The sequence below is a fragment of the Periophthalmus magnuspinnatus genome, chromosome 11 (genome assembly GCF_009829125.3).
Source record: "Periophthalmus magnuspinnatus isolate fPerMag1 chromosome 11, fPerMag1.2.pri, whole genome shotgun sequence".
Taxonomy (NCBI): Eukaryota; Metazoa; Chordata; class Actinopteri; order Gobiiformes; family Gobiidae; genus Periophthalmus; species Periophthalmus magnuspinnatus.
In genome coordinates, this window is record NC_047136.2 from 12,780,701 (window position 1) to 12,800,261 (window position 19,561).

The following is a 19,561-nucleotide window of genomic DNA, read 5'->3' on the forward strand; positions in this document are numbered from 1 at the left end:
AATAAATAAATAAATAAAATACCCCTAATGTTGCTTATCAGCCCAAGCTTTCCCCTCAAAATCAGCCTAAAATTTGTATATTGGTGCACCCCTATCCTCACCTCATCACGGTGTGGTACACTGGGGCCACTGCCAGGGACAGACTGCGGAGCATTGTGCACTCTGCAGAGAAGGTGATCAGCTGCAGCCTCCCATCTCTCAGTACATTTCCAGGACTCAAGGGAGAGCAAGTCAGATCTCAGCTGACCCTTCTCACGGACTATTTGAGCCCCTCCCCCTCGGGCAGGAGGCTACGATCTGTTTGGACCAGAACGTCTTGCCACAAGAACAGTTTCTTCCCTTTTGCCTTTGGTCCCATGATCATTCTTTAACACCTGTCATTTTATAACACCTGCCACTTATGACACCAGTTACTGTCACTCGAAATAACTGTAATTGACCTACTTGCACTGATAGCTTTTACACTGCTGTTTTGTCCATACTGTATATTTTCTTTTTGTATATCAAAGTCTTTTTTTTTTTTTTACTTTATTTTAATCCAAAAGGCTAAAGTGTTTCATCTATTGTCCCTGGACAGTTAAAAAAATTGTCTACCCAAAAACAACACGGTTAGACAGCAGGTACAGTGAGAGCAGGACAGTACATGAAAGTCTGTAATTAAACAACAGTATAAAGGAGCAGTAGCACACAATTACATAAAAGGTCAAATTGCGTAACTATTAAAATAACTATATTCAGACAGATAATGACAAGCTAAAGACAGAGCAGCAGTGAGGTGAATGTGAACATGAGGCAGGTTCAGTCGGGTTAATGTCGACAGGTCTGATTTGCTCTGGGCCATGTTTTGAGATGTTTTTTGTAAAGATGGAAAGAGGCCAGCTCTCTGACGTTTCCGGGGGCTGTGTTCCACTCCTGGGGCGCTCGGACAGAAAAGGCAATCTGGCTGAAGACACTTTTCCGGAGTGGAACTTTACAGTCTCTGTGAGCTGCACCTCTGGTTACCTGATGTGCGGTATCTCTTACACACAAATTGGCTAAGTGGCGGAGAGGACAAACCGTGCAGGACTTTATATATTAGACAGACATTTGAGTATTTGATGACATTTTTCCAACTTGGAAGATGATGTTTATGTAAAACAGTGATATCTGGACTTGGAACTGTGCCAGTCCCCAGATGAATTGAGTTTTGCAGTAAGTCTACCTGATTGACTTTTATTCTCAGTAGGACTTTGCTGGTTAAATAAAGGTCAATAAAAATCGATTTCTAGCACAATACCCAGAGAGTAATTGATACCAAAACTTTTTTTCGCGTAAAAATTACACAAATGGCCTTTGGTTCATTGATCGCCAGAAGCACCTATCTAGACGATTAGCCTTTTGTGCACATTTTGGGTTGATGGCAGGCATATGAAAGCTGTACACTGAAAGGATAAATCTGCGACCTTCCTCCTTTCAGACCGCATTGCTAACCACTCTGCCACCATCCCATATAAGGCCAGACCCAGTTGTAATCTAAATAGTGCAGGCACCCAGTCTTGTCCTCGTTCCCAGCTGCCTGTGTGTCACCAATACTGTGAATAACATCAGCTTTTATTTCAATAGCGATTTCCATGGTGTTAATTAGTTGTTGCGGTCTGAAAGAACATATGCAAACTGCCATAAAATAATTGGGCCCGCTATCGGACAAGAAATGCTATTATTTATAATTTGTATGCCAATTTATTTCGTTTTTCTTATTGACATGGCTTTTGTATTCTCACGTTTCATCTCTGGACATTCTCTATTTCTATTGTTGTAGCCTTGTATTAAGTCATATAGCTCCAGACCCTATACATGTAAAACTGCATTCATACTGTTATATAGAAGCTTATATTTAATTCATTAAAAGGGTTCTGCTTCAGTCTGATTCTATTTGGGTGATGGCATATGAGCTTTTGTGCAAGGGGCATGAAAAAGGCTGCACTTTCCTCCTCAGTTCAGTTTAAATAATGAATAGCAATGCATTTTTTAAACAATAGGTAAGTTACTTTAGCCTGTCATGGCCCAGCGCATGTTTCATTGCTGTTGGCCTTGATATAGAGTCTTGTTAGCTTAGAATTAATTGCAACCATAAAAATCTGACTGAAATAGTGGCTATTGCTGCAATTACTTGGTCAGCTTTCAAAAAGAGTGCAAAATGATTGATGGAAAATGGACAAATCAAAACAATTTATAGTCAAACGAACAGAGCTTTGCCAACCACATTATTTAACTTTCTCAATATTTGTTCTTTAGTTTTAAAGGGAAGAAAGTTGCACATTCTGAAATTCTGTACAGTTGTTAAAAGTGCACTTTGTAACTTTTCTGCTGAGGTCTGTCAACATCAACTGCTTGCCTCCGTGGATAGATTGTTTTGCCTTAAATGTTACACAGTGTGACTTTAAACTAGTGCTGCGCAATGAATAGAATTTGTATTGTTAGAGATTTTGTCATTTCTCATTTCTTCAGTACTATGCTTAGGTCTTTTTATGGTCTCCTGCCATTAAAAGCATGTTGTTTGGATCAGAATTCAGACTTGGGAGAAATACATTTGACTTGGATCTTTATGTTAAATGAAAAAGTTGTATTGTTTATGATCAATTAATCAAAAAAATAATTTGATAAATGTTTTTTCTATGTTGATTTGCAGGCCTACTTTCTGTCTTGCTTATATTCAATCACAGGTGTTTTAATGTCCATACTTCCTTGCTCTTGAGTGGGCTCACCTCTCCACAGACCTAACTTTGGCTTGACTACATGTAGAGAGTTTAATGCCATTCTGTGTAACATTCCAGGCAAAGCAGACTGTGTACCTTCCATCAGAAAAATTAGAGAGCTTTAACAGACAAACTCTGGCACCGGCAAAAATGAATATTCACCCTAGCAACATCATAATCATGTGTTTTTATTGGATGACACATGGGGAGCTGGATGCATAAGAGTCAATTTAGGGTCCCATAAAATGTTACCGCCTCATTTTATTTGTTGAATGGCTCTAATATTTGCTCAGTTTTACACTTGTGTGAAACTTTTTAACCTGGAGATTCCTGTTGCTGAAATGGGTCTAGATTAGATGCAAATGTGACAGGCTACCCACCAGGCTTCAAATCACATTACCAGAAAGACTCCGCAGGGTAAAACTTTTTGGATTTAAAACCTAATCAGACTTAATTCAGTGCTCTCACCATGCACACATTGTGACGGTAGTAAAATTTTAGCACTTTAACTTCATACTCTCATTTTTAAGTGATTTGAGGAATCTGTGGTGCAGTGAGTTAAGTGTACGCCCACAAGACATTTCCTTGCAGTATCATATAATCTAAATATACATCAAGATACCCGTTTTTGTCAGCAACACCCACCGTATTGCGGAATTGTAGTCCATAGCAAAAAAGATATAAAAAATAATAAACCAATTATTTTCATGACCAATTTCTACTTTTGTGATGTTGCTCACTAGCTGAATCAGTATCTGAATGTTGGTGGCTTGAATCTCGATCTAAACGTCATTGGTAGAGAGGTCAGGTCCATTGACCCACAGGTTAGCAGCGCGATTCCAGCTCCCACAGATGATTGCTGTTGTGTCCTTGGGCAAGACACTTAACCCACCTTGCCACCGGTTTCTGCGTACACTTTTGTATGAATGTGTGTGTGAATGGGTGAGTGGTTCCTTGATGTAAAGACCTTTGAGTGCCTTAAAAGTGCTATAAAAAGTGACCATTTACCATTTATGTTTGAAGCCTCAGCACTATGCATATGACACATTTTATTAGATATGAACAATTTATTTCATTTAATTATTGTGAATCGATCTACAGCCCTTTAAAAAAAAGGGGAAGGGGACACAATGCAATAACTCACATACTCATACATTCAGTCAGTCACTCACAGATCTCTCTTACATTATATTATTAACAAAACGCACTGTAAATGACATCTTCAGTCTCCTCTCGTCTTGTGTGTAAATATGCGCTTTTTGATTGACTTGTGTATTCCGTGTTTTGCAGGTCTCAGCTTGGGGAGGATACGTCTTCATTATAAACCTGATTCCTCTTCACGTGTTTGTGCTGCTGCTCATGCAACGCTACAGCCGCCGCGTCTACATTGGTGAGACATGTACAGTCCCTACACAAGCTAACATAACTAGAGATGGGACGGTCACGGTATGACATTTTCAGTGTGATAACATGACCAGAATACCACAGTATGATGATATAGTGCAGAGCTGCATATTTTATATTGCTTAGCTAAAACACAGAACGTCTTAACTAAAAAGTGTTTGTATATGATCTATTGCTCCTTTGTTATGCCATTTTTGTTCAACAGAGATTCGAGGAAATTAAAATCAATTATCAGGGCAAAACCAAGTACCCTCCAGTGATTGGGTGTATACACTAGGACGGGCACATGGACTGAAATCAACTTCAGACTATTCCTTCGTGGTTTTTAGTATTATCTCTGGAGTAATGGCCAAAAATAATCTGTTCATGATCTCAAGGCAGTGAGAAGCTAACATAAGCTAACACAAGCTACCAGTAGACCAGTATTTGACATTTACATTTCTCTGCATCCAAATGAACTGCCTGTAGAAATATGAACATCTGTCTTTGGTATGCATGAGTGACTCTACGTGAGCTACAGGAACGTAGGAACAAACATGGTGTAGTCTTATTGGATCCTACAATTATCATTATTCTACTGTGACATCAATATTGCATAAGAATGTTGCAACCAACATCTCATAAATGAGGGTTGTGCAGTTTATTGAATATTAATCAAATAATTTTCATGGTGATTAATTAATATGACAGTGGCATGCGGTCATGGCAATCAAGGCTAGCAGTGCTTGTCCAGTAAAATCTAAAATCATTGCATGTCAAAAGTATAATTATTTAGCTACAAATACTCTGCCTGTTTGAAGCATGGTTGAAATCACATTGTCCTTTAGTACACCCTACTGGCCACTGAGCAGACTGCATCAATCTTGGTTTCGAACGTCTCATTGACTTGTGTTGTTCTGTGCTATGGAAGCTATGCGGCGCCACACTCTCACATCTGCTTTTACCACCAGAGAGTCAAACAGCGCTGAATAAACCCATAATAAACCTATAGAGGAATCGAACATCTCAGGTGATTTCCAGTGAGTGCACATGTGCAGCAGGAGACGACAACAGCAGTGCCAACTTTCAACACAAGTGACTGAAAGTGACTTGCATTTAGTATCAAGTCACTGTTTGTAACTTTGCGTCTGTAATGATTAGTTGTTAGTTAGCAATACAGACAGTCATTTAATCATATAGTGAGCTGTTTTCAGGGATAGTTTGTGTGAATTGGAGGATCCGGACGGAGCATTGGAGTGACAGCGTCTGGGGCAACTAGGAGCCCGTCTTATATGTAACCTGTGTGTTTATGATGGAGTGACAACATTGGCGGAATAATGGGAGGAAAGTGTGGAGGAAAATGTGGCTGTTCTGGACCTGATTAACTTTAACAAAATACAGAATTTTTCTTCAGGAAAGATGTGGTTTTGATTTGCATCTGTGTTTAGGGTGATGTTTGTGACACATGAGGCTGTATTATAAGTGCACCTGTCTGACCAGTGCACTGTTGTTAGTATCTTTTTGTAGATGTGCATTTTGTGTAGTAAGGGCATTACACATATGTAGAGCTGTCATATCACTCATATGGTTTCTAGATGCATAATGATAATTACATAGGTAATTATAGTACAGAAGGCTCAGCCGCATAAATGAGATGTAGGAGTAAGACAGATCTGTGAAGTAACAAATAGCTGTTTATACAAACAGGGGGTCAAATACTGTCCAATATTTACAAATATTAATATTACTCAAAATGTCTCATTATGCATTTAATATGTAAGTAAATATACACATTTGCAATTAGTTTGTATAAAAGTGTCAATTGTTATTGACTAAATATTGACGTCCACCCCAAGTCTTCTTGCTTACCCATCAAAGTCACTACAGACTACTGCAATATGAGGTAAAAATGGGCGGGGGGGGGGGTTTCTCCATTTACTGGTCAATTTACATTGCCCACCTTACCTATGTTCGTGAGCTTTGGGTAATGACCGAAAGGACAAGATCGCGGATACAAGAGGTCAAAATGAGTGTCCTCCGTAGGGTGGATGGGTGCTCCCTTAAAGAGGGAAGGAGTAGATCCACTGCTGCTCTATGTCGAGAGGAGCCGGCTGAGGTGACTCGGGGGCATCTCTTTCAGATGCCTCATGGATGCCTCCTTGGAGAGGTGTTCCTGGGGCATGTCCCACCAGGAAGAGGCCCTGGGGGAGACCCAGGACGAGTCCCTGGGGAGTATCCAGGACACTTTGGAGTTTTTTTTTTTCATCCATCCATGGATGGATGAAAAAAACTCTAAAAATTAATTTATTGAAATACATTTACATTGTGACAGTCTTGGTGATATATACTGACTTCTAACTTGAATCCATTTGAAAATCTTGTTAACCAGTTTTTAAAAGAGCATATTTGTATTTCAACTTCATTAACCAATTATACGTTGTTTATGAACTGATTGCTTCACAGTAGGAGTGGGAGCTAAATCATATTAAGTTGATTTTTAATTTAGGGCAATGTCAAAGATGGCATATCATTTAATTAGACTCTGAAGGTTGCAACCGATGCCAGCACCTGAAGCTGTGGCCACAGCAGATGGTTAAAAAAATATTTTAAATGTGTTACATTACCAAAAGCAATATTGGATCATGGCATTTATAAGTCACATCATAATGGTAAGTAAGTGCATTTAAGTGCATTTAAGTACAAAACTCCCTAATTAACATATGGCATTCTCTAATATATCTTACTCAATATGTCACATGCTACACAGAAACACATCTTAAAAAAATGTATTTATTTTTGTGCAATTAACAAACACTTGTAATTGACTAAATGCAACGTAAGTTTAATGCCATGCTGTGGAACATTCCAGACATTTCAACAGCAAATCCATGGAGACAAGCAGGTGACAGGCCTCTCACCAGAAAAGTTACATAGTGCACCTTTAAGACCCTGTGTGGTGTCTGTTGTCAGATTTTATTGGTATAAGAAAATCGATTGTGTGCCTACTTTTAATACACTTTAAAATGTAATGGTTATTTTTGTACATTGCAAGTTGGAAATCAGAGTTTTTTTATAGTATGAATAAGTAAAAATGTGGCACATTGCCTGAGCTCAAAATATTCATCGTGTCATTCATCATTCATAAAGCTGCAGTCACTATTCATGGTTTTCCATAGACACAATCCCAGGAACAGCTCCACAACAAAGCAGCAAAGTCAACCACAAACTCTGAGGTTATTAACCACTAAATTCAACCAACTGAATCTGTGACCTGATCTACTTTTATTATACAGGTATATAGTCTACTGAGAACCATAGAAAATATACCTCTTCCTCAAAAGTTTAGTTTCTAGACATTATTTTATACAAGTACTTCAGTTGAGGAAGTAGTGAAAGTGCTGGATATATTACAGTTTTACCAGCAAATCGAATCAACTTGTTAGCTGTACTTTTTAGTAGCCTCTGCCTTAGTATTGCCACAATACTGAATACTCACACTACAATACATGTTTTCCAATGCAATACTGGTGAAATTACCATGTACTAGTTTGGATAGAAATCAAGATTATTTTAAAACTATTCAGGCAATTTTGTTCTACTTATTTGAATCAGTATACTGTTTAAATGACTGTTTAAATGAGTATCTAGTTTCTTTACTAGTTGTCAAAATCTAGATACTAGTAACTGATATCACGAGTCCCATTAGTGCCGACACTCCTCCTATCCTTGTACCAGGATAGCAGGTTATTTCTACCTTAACAGTAAAACTCACTCTAACCACAGCTAACATTGCACATTATTCTGCCCCTCATAAAACAAGTAGTTCTGATAGATCAAGATCAAAACTCAGAACTCTCAGAACTATTCAGGAAATATCTTTGTTGTTCTATGTATGTACTTTTAATCTGTAACTGTTGAAATGAATGTGTAGTTTTGATATTAGCTGTAATATTGATAACTGTGTTGACAACCCTAGTCCTATGTTTTAGTAGACTGTTCTCCAATCCTTGAACCATAGCAGTTTATTTCTACCATAACAATAAAAGCCACTCACACCAAACATTGCACATTATTCTGGCCCTCTTTTGGGTGCTTTACAGTAAACAGTCCTCTCCCAGCAGCAGCAGCCTGTTCTGTGGTGGTCAGGGTAAATGGTGCAGTGTCAAGTATCATTGGCTCGTGATTATATGTTGTACTCGGTGTAAGAGCCAGTCTGAGAGGTGTGGAAATAAGTGATGGCCTCTTCACGGGGAGAGCGGTGACCTGCCTCTGTCTCAAAACACTTTTCAAAAAAATGAAACAAAATCACCTCTACAAGGACTCCCTGGATTGCTTTTCTCTTTGGATTGAAAGAAACATGGAATCATCTAATAGTACATCATTAAACGAATAATGTGTGAGAATTGGAAACATTACAAATTAAGGCCACTGAGTTTCCTTTCAGCTATCTCTGCAGACAGTATTACATTCTGCTAGTTCAATTTTCAGAAGAAATAGCTGAAAAACTATGTATAGGTATTAGCCCAAAGGAATGCGTCTCAAATGAGAATCAGTTTAAAAGGATTGATCCATTTATAACCTTCATTTAACAGATTTCAGACAAAACTTGTGCTAAATGCCTCCAACCAAGATTAAAACATAATATAGTAGTAGTAGTATTGTAGTAGTTTATGCAATCTTATGGCATTCTCTTATTGTTTTATATATACAAGCACACACACCAGGTTGCGTACGTATATAACAACAGAAACGATTAGAAATGTGTGTTTCGTTCCCTGTAAAGCTGAAAGTCCAAAGATACTAATTTGACTTTGATGTGGCAAAGTAGTCCTACTTTACTTGAGAAATAAAATAAAATCTGGAAAGGGTCTATACGGTTAGTAAGTTCTGAACACTGACAGACTAAAGACTGTAAATGTATCATTTTAACAGCACCCAGAGTAGCTCAGCTTTAAAATGAAGTTCAATGATTTCCGGTTTTTATTGTTCCAAAATGATAGCTGCTGAGAATTTATTTGTACTACTGGCCCCAAACACATCAGATTAGTGTCATATTTCACCAAATGCCAGAACTGGACCAGTGTTTTATCTGTCCTACCACCTCTACATTTGTACTGTGCTGACATATGGAGCAAGGTGGAGCAGTTAACCTTAACCCACTCACACAAACTGTTCAAATCTGAAATAAACGTAATTGAATGATAGGAGGGAGGTCAGTGAAGGCGGCGGAGTGAGACGCAAGAGCACTTTAAAACTGCAGGACATGATTAAACTTATCCATAGAACCAAGGAGGTGATGTTAGGCCAGGTCGGATCTATGGAGAAGCACGTCTATTTACAGTGAGAATACATACAGTTGAAACTAGAAGCTTACACTATATACAAAGATACATATGCTTTTTTCTCACTGTCTGACATGAAATCAAACTAAACATGTCCTGTTTTAGGTCAATTAGGATTACTAAAATTATTTCTATTTGCTAAATGTCAGAATAATGAGAGATGGATTACATTAAAAAAAAATGTCATTACCTTCTTAAAGTCAGAAGTTTGCTGATTTGCTGATTACAGTGCATGTAAACAATTTGGGAAAATCCAGATGGTGATGTCATGTCTGTGGAAGCTTCTAGTTTATTGAAATTTGAGTTAGAGACACACCTGTGGATGTATTTGAAGACACACCTGAAACACACTGCTTTTTTGTGTAACATCATGGGAAAGTAGAAAGAAATCAGCCAAGATACCAATAACAGAATTGTGGACTTGCACACGTCTGGTTCATCCTGGGGTGCAATTTTCCAGATGCCTGAAGGTGCCACGTTCATCTGTTCAAACAATTATACACAAGTATAAACAAACACCATGGAAATGTCCAGCCATCAAACTGCTCAGGAAGAAGATGGGATCTGTGTCCCAGAGATGAATGTGTTTTGGTCTGAAATGTGCATATCAACCCAAGAACAAAAGCAAAAGACCTTGTGAAGATGTTGGCTGAAGCTGGTAAGAGTGTCATTTTACACAGTGAAATGAGTACTGTAACGACATGGGCTGAAAGGCCACTCTGCCAGGAAGAAGCCATTACTCCAAAAGAAATATTAAAAAGCCAGATTACAATTTGCAAGTGCAGGGACAAAGACCTTAAATTTCCAAGACATGTCCTGTGGTCTGACTAAATTAAAATTGAACCATTTAGCCATAATGAGCACCGTTACATTTGGAGGAAAATAGAGAAGCTTGCAAGCCTGAGAACACCATCCGAAAGGTGAAATACGGGGGTGGCAGCATCATGTTGTGGGGTTGTTTTGCTGCAGGAAGGACTGGTGCACTTCACAGAATAGATGGTATCATGAGGACAGAACATAAAATACTGAAGCAACATCTCAAGACATCAATCAGAAAGTTAAAGCTTGGGCGCAAATGGGTCTTCCAAATGGACAATGACCTGAAGCATACTGCCAAAGCGGTTACAAAGTGGCTTAAGGATAACAAAGTCAGTGTTTTGGAGTGGCCATCACAAAGCCTTGATCTCAGTCCTATTGAAAATTTATGGGCAGACCTGACAAGGCATGTGCTAGCAAAGTGACCTACAAACTTGGCAATGTTACACCAGTTCTGTCCGGAGGAATGGGCCAAAATTCATGCCAGCTATTGTGAGAAGTCTGTGGAAGGATATCCAAAACATTTAACACGAGCCATACAGTTAAAAGGCAATGGTACCAAATACTAATGAAATGTATAAATATAAATAAACCTCTGACTTTGAAGAAAGTAAGGAAAAATGTTAGTGGGATTTAGGAAATACAAATAATTTTGGTAATCCTAATTGACCTAAAACGGGAAACAATTAGTCTGATTTGATGTCAGGTTGTGAGGAAAAAAAAGTGCATGTGTCTTTTTATATAGTGCATGTAAACTTCTGGTTTCAACTGTATCTGTACTGACGAAAGGCAAATTTTGCTCAAATACATGGGGAAAACATCTGATTTAGGGCTATATTGTGGAACATTACAGGCAAGGCAACAACGGTGTAAGAATATATAAGCTTATGGGGGACCCTTAAGTACATAGCGCACCTTTTAATACTAGATAGATATTCATTTAGCAGCTTATATGCCTTGAATACAATGTGTTCTGGGCATGTAATTACAAAGGTCCCTAATGTATTAAAACATTACATAATCCATGGTTAGCCTTTAAACCTTTAGGATGAGTTGGCAGCTGTACACAGACGTGGGTGGACTAAATTAACAAGAACATATAAGGCTATATTGGCAAACACATTTAGCGCAATGAAAGAAATTACATTTGAGAAGTATATTGCAAGTCTATAGATCCCTTTACTTCCACTGACTTGTCCATTAAAAACTAAATTCTCAACAAGAATTACCTTCTCAATGGAGTTTTATGCTTTAAAAATGGTGCCGTTTCATCCTTGTGCCAAAGCTCTCTGTCACAGTAAAAGAAAACGCTTTAATAAAATACCTTGCAGCCTCTGTGTGTGTTTCCCCCGCAATTCATCTTTCTCTTTCTTGAGTCAATATCCGACACGAGATAAAGAGACTGAGATTGCTTTGGGCAGGCATCGCTCTGTCAAAACTGAGCAATACTATTTTGGGGAAGAGTATGAAATCTTAATTAAGCTGCTATGTTGTTTACCAATCAGTTCCCCTTCAAGACAGAAAAAGGTGTAGCCGTAGTCTCTCAGCCAACTCCTAAATTACATTAGATGAGCCATTTTGTATTTACTTCCTTGGAGGTGCAAGCGGTGAAAAAATCAATAGACCTTAAATTTGTTCTAGACACCTGGCACCGTGATGCATATAAAGGCTGAAAAGGTTGAGTTTGATTGGCTAACTTTGTCTTATTTGTATTCTTGTTATAGCGTACAGCACTTTCTACATCGTGGGCCTCGTACTGTCAATGCAGATCCCCTTCGTCGGGTTTCAGCCAATCAGGACGAGCGAGCACATGGCGGCTGCAGGTAAGTCCCGCCTACTTCTTGCCACAACACTACATGCATCATATTGTTTATTTTGTTACAGGGGAAAGACAAATAACTGTGCCCACTTTGAAGGAGGTATTTTTTATGCATTTGAGAGAAAACTTCAAGCAGTGAAGGGTCAAGAAACTATTATTTAATTATTTTTAAGATAGACTAAACTCAAAGATGGTGGTCTTGAAAGCCAGATTTTTGCACACATGTTTAGTTGCCATGACAGTTTCTGATTTGGTGCTTGATTTGATTTCTTGAGTAACATTTTTTTATGTTTAAGATGAAGCTTGTACCACCAATCAACACAAGAAAGCGGTCTTCTGATACTTGTAGTTTCATTTAACATAAGCGTTAGATATTTCTTATCATTTCCTTAAAGCTTATTATTCAGTATTTCATCCGCTAAATGTCTAATCTAAATATAAAACCCATTTGATTAATCCTCTTAATCACCATAACACGATTCGTTTTTTCCTAATTGAAGTTTTTAACCTTTTTCTGCTGCGAAATCCTATCCACCTCTTCTTTTGCAGCTTTCCATAGACGGCAGACTGCTAGTTGGTAATCATAGCGGGAGTTTAACAGCTTAAGTGAGAGATTTCTCGTTCAAGGGCAGAGCTTAAAGAAGAGTAAATATTGGACTTCCCCAGGTGGCCCAAAAACCACAGTCGAATCACACACCACTTTGCTCAGGCCTGGAGGCAATTTTTGTGTAGGCTTTATAATAAATATATATATCACCACATATAATCAATGTAGTGATGTGTTTACAGCTAGTTCTGCCCCGTTCCATCATTTGTATATTTCGAAGGATGATTTAAATATAAAGAGACATTTCATTACAGAGTATAGTTCAGATGCATTGGATTACAGCGCTGTAAGATGGGGCTGCATACTCTATTACTATTTGTTATTCCTCACTTACCTTATACATTCCCAGAATCCTAATTATTCACTGCAATGAATTTATAAGCACATTTCACAACTTTCAGAGGCCAGAGAGGGCTTTTGCTGTCACAGTAATGCCAGTAACAACTAGCATCACAACTAACATGATAATAACTGGCATAATAACATGCACTTCCTGATTATCTGACAATAAAATGCTTTCTAATGATATGCAGACATTACAAAGTGGTAGGGGTATTGAGAAAAAAAAAAAAAAAATTCTTTAAAGCATTCCTGAATCCTGTATAGTCAGTGTAGTGATGTGTTTAGATCTACTTTTGCACCGTTCCATCTTTTTTGTATTTATAGGTATGATTTAAATGCAAAGAGACATTTCATTACAGAGTGTAGTTCAGATGTGTTGGATTATAGGGCTGTAAAACACTATTATTATTTGTGTTGTTATAATTTAGTTGTCCTTCATCTGAGACTGTGTACTGTGATCAATGATATTGATATGGTGGAGTTGTCAGCATAATTTAAAGGGTTTTTACCCAATTTGTTTTCATGTAATAGTAAAAATTAGTTTTGCTTACTTAGATATATTGTAAAAGCAGCTCTTAAGGTCAAAATGAGACCTCTGTGTGCTGTCTGCATCTAATTGTAAAGCATTTTTATCATCCACAAAGCAGTAAGTAATGCCGGTGCGTTGTTACCATGTTAGATGCTGTACTATGACAAAATGAATCACAGTGAATAATTAGGATGCTAGGAATGCGTTAGTACATTGAGGAATAGGTTTGCTATAGGACGCTGCCTGAATTTATTTTTATTTTTTTTACTGTTTTAAAAACATGAAAAGCAGAACTAATTCATTATAAATGGTTTGCACCCATAGTTATTCCTCACTTACCACATTCCAAGAATCATAATTATTCACTGCAATGTGCACATTTAACAGCCTTCAGAGGACAGAGGGGGGTTTTGCAGTCACAGTAATGCTAACAACTAGCATGATAACGGGTACTTCCAGATTATGACAATAAAATGCTTTCTGATTATATACAGACTGTATACAGTGATAGGGGTGTTGAAAAAAATACATTCTTAAAAGGATTGTGGTTCTTTGTCTTAACGATTCTGGATCAATTCCAAATTCTCAGATATCAATTTAAAGTTATGTTAATGACCGTGTTTCTGCCACAGTAAAATGCCCATAATTTATCTGCCTCTGTGGAGTTTACACCTGTTTCTCTTCGTCAGTAAACTGGGAATAAACCTGTGCTGCTTGTATATCTGTAATGAGAGATGAGATTTGCTCAAATACATGGACAAAAATCAGGTTGGTCCTTTACTACCCCTTTTATATGTACTATAGTTATAGTTTTTTGTATGGTTTTCTAATATTTGGCCGTCCTCAGTGACCTTATTTTTGTAACTCTGCCAGTGAATACATTCAGCAAAGTACCTCACCCTGGTCTGTGATTTTACATAAGCTTGTACCATGTTATCTAAAGCACCTGACAGCAAATAGAGGCACTACAGTGAGTCCCAGTGCTACGACAGCTACACACACCCTTCCAGGAATATATTTACAGAATGAAAATACCTATGCATAGACATGGGCCTTAGCGCTGTAACTACTTTTCATTTTTGGCTTGTGGATAGTTTATTAAAGCTCGTTCGGTTTTGCTTCTCAACAGCGGGCCCATCTGCTCACTGACAGTTCGGATGGCTGCTTTCGTGCGTCTCCAGATTGAGAATATACGAGTCAGTGGTGTTTTTTTGCGATCTCCAAAGAAACCCTTTCAATAGATTTTTCTCAAAATTGGCATTTCTCAGCAACTTGCAAACATTTTTTTTCCCCATGTTGTTTGGCAGCATTACTAAGCTTCCTGTTCCTTCTTTTTGTTCTACCTTAGTCGGTCCCAGGAAGTGTGTGTGGTGTCGCCATGGTAGCAGCTGCTTGGAACATCTGGTGGGGGCATTGAGGGGGCGCAGTGGGAGTCGGGGAGGAGAGAGAGGGATGCAAGAACCTGTCTGTCCCGCTGAGATGTGTCTGTGTGTGGGAGAGGAGTGACAAGTGTGTTAGCTACAGACCGCTACATCTCACAAGACAGGACAGGGCCTTAGCTCACCTTTGGGACAAGTGATGGCAACTGAGAAGAGGAGACAGATATTTTAAACAAGATTATGTTGTGAAAATGTCAAATGTAGCTTTTTTTTTTTTAATCTACGTCTGTTTTAGTTTAGATTTTGTAACCAATAACTTTTTTTTGCATTTTTACAAACATGATTACTGATCGTGAACTACAATGAATCGGCTAAACACTGTGGCTATATCGCACCTATCTTGCAATATTTAGTATTCAGACTGTCGTAAAGACTGATGGAGGGACCAACGATACAGACTTGGGAACAGATATATGAATGTGAATGAGGGTAGACAGAGCAGACAGTTGAGAGCGGTGTCGTAGGCAGTAGTTTTGGAGCAGGTCATGGGTCACAGGGTCAGAGGCTGGGGTGTTCGTACCAGCCGTGGAGAGCTGGGTCAGAGACGGAGGTGCAGGGTGGTTCCAGGGTGCAGGATTGTGGTGGATACACGAACAAATAAACCGGAAAATGACAACACGATCTGGCCCCGAGTGTCATGTCCTCAGTCCTTTTATACTCACAGGTGAAGGCTTGATCTGAAGCAGGTGTGTGGAGGTGGAGCCAGAGTCTCCGCCCAGCTCCAGGCTCAAACTCAGAAGGGAGGGGGGAAAACGGCACAGGACACATAAAAAAACAAAACAAATCCTGACACAGGCATGAAGTTGAATCTAAACATAGTGGATGATTTAGTTGTATATCCTGAAGTGACAAAATCTTATAACTAACAATCACATAGTTATAATAAATACAGTTATTATATGTCCCCATTAAAAAAAAAAGCTCTTGAGTTAGCGTTTATTAAGCTCTGGGGATGACTACTTACTTGGTTTCAGTGTTCTTTCTTTGTTTATTCTTTATTTGTCAGGGACCATGAACAAATTAATTAATCTTACAAAAGAAAAGATTATTTGTACCAGATTTAGCTACTGCTCCTTTGCATCTGCAGTCCCTGGGCAGGTGAACACGCATTAACAATACACATTTCATTAGAATGACATTATAAGACTAACATTTTAACATTTTTTGTCCAACACAGTATGGTTAAAAATCATTATGTGAAAGTTTTTACAGTGAATACAGTACAAATTAACTACACTGACATCGACTGATCTAAGATGTGCTTTTTCAAATTCCTAATAAAATGATTACGATCTACAGACAATTTCAGACTGTCTGGCGCTGTTTCCACTGTCTGATGGTTTAAAAAGAAAAGGCCACTTGAGCAAAGGCCGAGGATCTTTTTGTAACTATGCAATTTGGGTTCACAGACGACCGGGTGAATTGAGTAGTTTGTTCGGAACAAAGTTTAATGAATGGTTTCAGTGAAGATGGAGCTGCATTATTAATAATTTTGAACAGGTTTCTTAGATTTGAATGCGGATACAAGTTGTCCAAACTGAGCACTTTGTATTTACTTTTAGTGTTTTTTTTTTTTTTAATCGAGTGCCTTTAATACTTGATTATCGATGGAGCTGAGAGATATGAGAATGTTTTCTCTTCAGCAGGACACACAGTAGGTAATGTGTGGGATAATCATGGCATTGAAACATGTGAAACCTCATGTGTCTTAGGGAAGCGGCATTGACTTTGCTCTTTGTTTCTGACCCCTGTTTGTTGTACTTAGCATCTTTCTTTCTGATGCATAGTATTTGTAAAACTGAGATGGTGTAATTCCCTCATTCGATTTCAACTGTGGTCATCTGGACACTGTTTATGCGATCAAGATGTTTCGGCTCTCATCCAGAAGCCGTTTTCAATTTGATGGTACTGGCTTGAAACACTGGGAATTTATCCTTCAGAGTTACTAGGTCCAACCCTAAAAGGAGGAGTTTTAGAGTGCCCTGCCTTTAGTTTACTGGCTAACATCTTTATGGGTTGTTATGCCCTTATTGTGTGTTGGCTGGCTCACTTTAACAAATAGGGGAGGAGGAATTGATAAAAGCTTTATAGGATCTAAGTAATGTGGTAATCCCTCCAAAGGTGAGAGATCAAGGCACCCTTATAGTTGGTATTTTTGGTCCTTTCTTGCAGCTGTAAAGTATTACTTCAAAGGAATCCACTTCATACTAAAATATTCCGTTCCTCTCCAGATCTTTTAGTTAAGAGGCCTGTAGCCGATTTTTGTCCATATTGTTGAGCAAAAGTAGTTTTTAACCTCAGTACTTCAGGATAAAGCATTTTATTGTCAGAAAACCAAGAAATGTGCTGTTAGCATGCTAGATGTTGTTGGTTTTAGTTTTCTGACCTCTGAAAAACACCTCATGGTGAATAATTACGATGGTAGGAATACGTTAGGAAAGTGAGGAATAACTTTGGACCACTGCAAATCTTTTCAAATAAAATAGTTTTGCCCATTTTTTTAAGACCATAAATCCTGGTACACTGCCTTTAACTTGCTAACAGGTATCACATAGCAGCCAACTGTAATACTTAAGAAATTCTTCTTGGATCTTAGATGTAAAGTTTGTTCAGGACTGAAAAAGTATGTTTGTTCCAGCTGACATTTCCATGCATTACAAATAGTAGGTCCTCCCTTGGTGTTTTCTGTTATATCTGCATGAAGAGCCCACGGCACCATCACGCTCGACTTTGTCAAGAGCGCTGCCAATTTGATGAGCACGCTTCCTGGTCGTGGTGAAACGTTTCTTTGTTCACCACAGGGGTCCAGCCTCTCACATATCCGCCTCTGTCTTTTCTGGTTTTGATTGTACCTTACCTTTATGTTGTTTTTTTGTTTTTTTTTGTTTATGTCCCAGGTGTATTCGCACTGCTTCAAGCCTATGCCTTCCTTCTGTACCTGAAGGACAGACTGACCAAACAGGAGTTCCAGACGCTCTTCTTCCTCGGGGTGTCTTTGGCCGCCGGCGCAGTCTTCCTCACTGTCATTTATCTCACGTATACAGGTGTGTGCTTATATTCATATGGGAATTTTCTGAAAGACAAACTATATAAGACAAACTATATTTTCATGTCAAGTGTATTGTTATGTTGCGAACACTGTATGTGGGTAAGGATTTATAATCTGGCCATACAACTTTGTCATAACATTATACACATGAACTAGTCCAATCCTGAATGCAAAGACTGAACTACTGCTCATAGTATTTTTCATTTTTATTTAATTTATCTTTTTTATACAGGGAAAGTTCAATAAGAGTTCCAGACTCTTTCATGAGTGCTGTGTTTATATGATACCAACAGTAACAACTGTATAGGTCCCTTTAAAACAGTAAAAACGGATGCAGGTGTGATTATAAATGTCTATTACCAGATATTTAAAATGCATTAGTGACACCAAAAGCCTCTTTTCCACTGGCTCAGTTCACTTGGGGACGCCTTGGAGCAGGTCTGTTTGGTGCTGCTCTCTCCAGCCGAGTTGTGTTTCCATGCCCCGAGCACAGCTCCAGGTTCAGGGCCAGGGCTCTGCTCTGTGAGACACTGGCATCACACAAACATGACAAAAGTTTTCCTAATAAATAAAATGAAAATCACATTTGAATTATACTTGTTTGGGCCACTGTGAGATTAGGCTAAAGCTACCATAAACACTAAACTACTTCTGGCTTTTTGTCAGCTTGTTCTGCATTTTTTTCACTTCTCTGTGCCTCTACACTGCGTTTTAACCTCTCTTTATGTAATGCATTGAGTTTGGCTCATGTTAGATGCATTACAAACTGGAAATACAACATTTTCGATCTTTATGCATGAATGCCGTGCGTCCATAAACAGGAAACAGCTGTTGTTTGTTCTCCGTTTTGCGACCCATATCGGCTTAACATATAAAGTTGCCATAACTGAAAATACAGCATCAAGTCAGCGTTTGGTGCCTCGTTATTATTTTCTGTTTATACTTGCTTGTCACAGTTTTGAATCTGTGTTCTCTCTTGCCCAATCATCTCATTTCTTGCATAGCCACGCCTTAGCTAAAGTGATCCATACTGGGCTGGCCTCCTCTGGGAGCTAGTACTCTCCTGGGTCCCCTTTGGACTCTGGTCCGCTTCAAAGTGAACCAATGGAAACGAGGCTAATGTGTCCAGTTTTACATATCCTTGAAATGTATTCCATTTGTGGGAAGCAAAATGACCAAAAGCTTTTTTCCCATTCCATCTCTAGTGTGGACAGTTTTTGGAGGTAAATTACTTTGAGATGTTGTATTAAAGGTTCCGGCACAGTAAAGTGCTTAGGCAATCATTTTAATTTCATATTTAGTAGAATAAGTCATTATTTGTTTGTGTAACTCACAGGGGAAAGCTGTTTGTAAGTCTGCTTGTTCAAGCCTGTTCTGTCTCCCAGAGGGCAAATCAGGACTACTATTATGGCCACTGACAGTGAACAATACACGTTAGTGTTGATTTGTTGGGCACCAACTGTGTTCTTGAACCTGACTTACCCATCTTTATTCTTGTGA

At 38.6% G+C, this 19,561-nt stretch overlaps 1 protein-coding gene across 1 annotated transcript in view; it reads left to right on the forward strand.

The window, feature by feature from the left end:
- Window positions 1-19,561, forward strand: part of LOC117378192 (dolichyl-diphosphooligosaccharide--protein glycosyltransferase subunit STT3B) — a 144,107-nt gene that overhangs the window by 100,119 nt on the left and 24,427 nt on the right. The window contains exons 5-7 of the mRNA XM_033974722.2: window positions 4,026-4,125; window positions 12,001-12,099; window positions 17,910-18,056. Of these exons, the coding sequence (XP_033830613.1) occupies window positions 4,026-4,125; window positions 12,001-12,099; window positions 17,910-18,056 (346 nt within the window). The remainder of the gene's footprint in view (window positions 1-4,025; window positions 4,126-12,000; window positions 12,100-17,909; window positions 18,057-19,561) is intronic.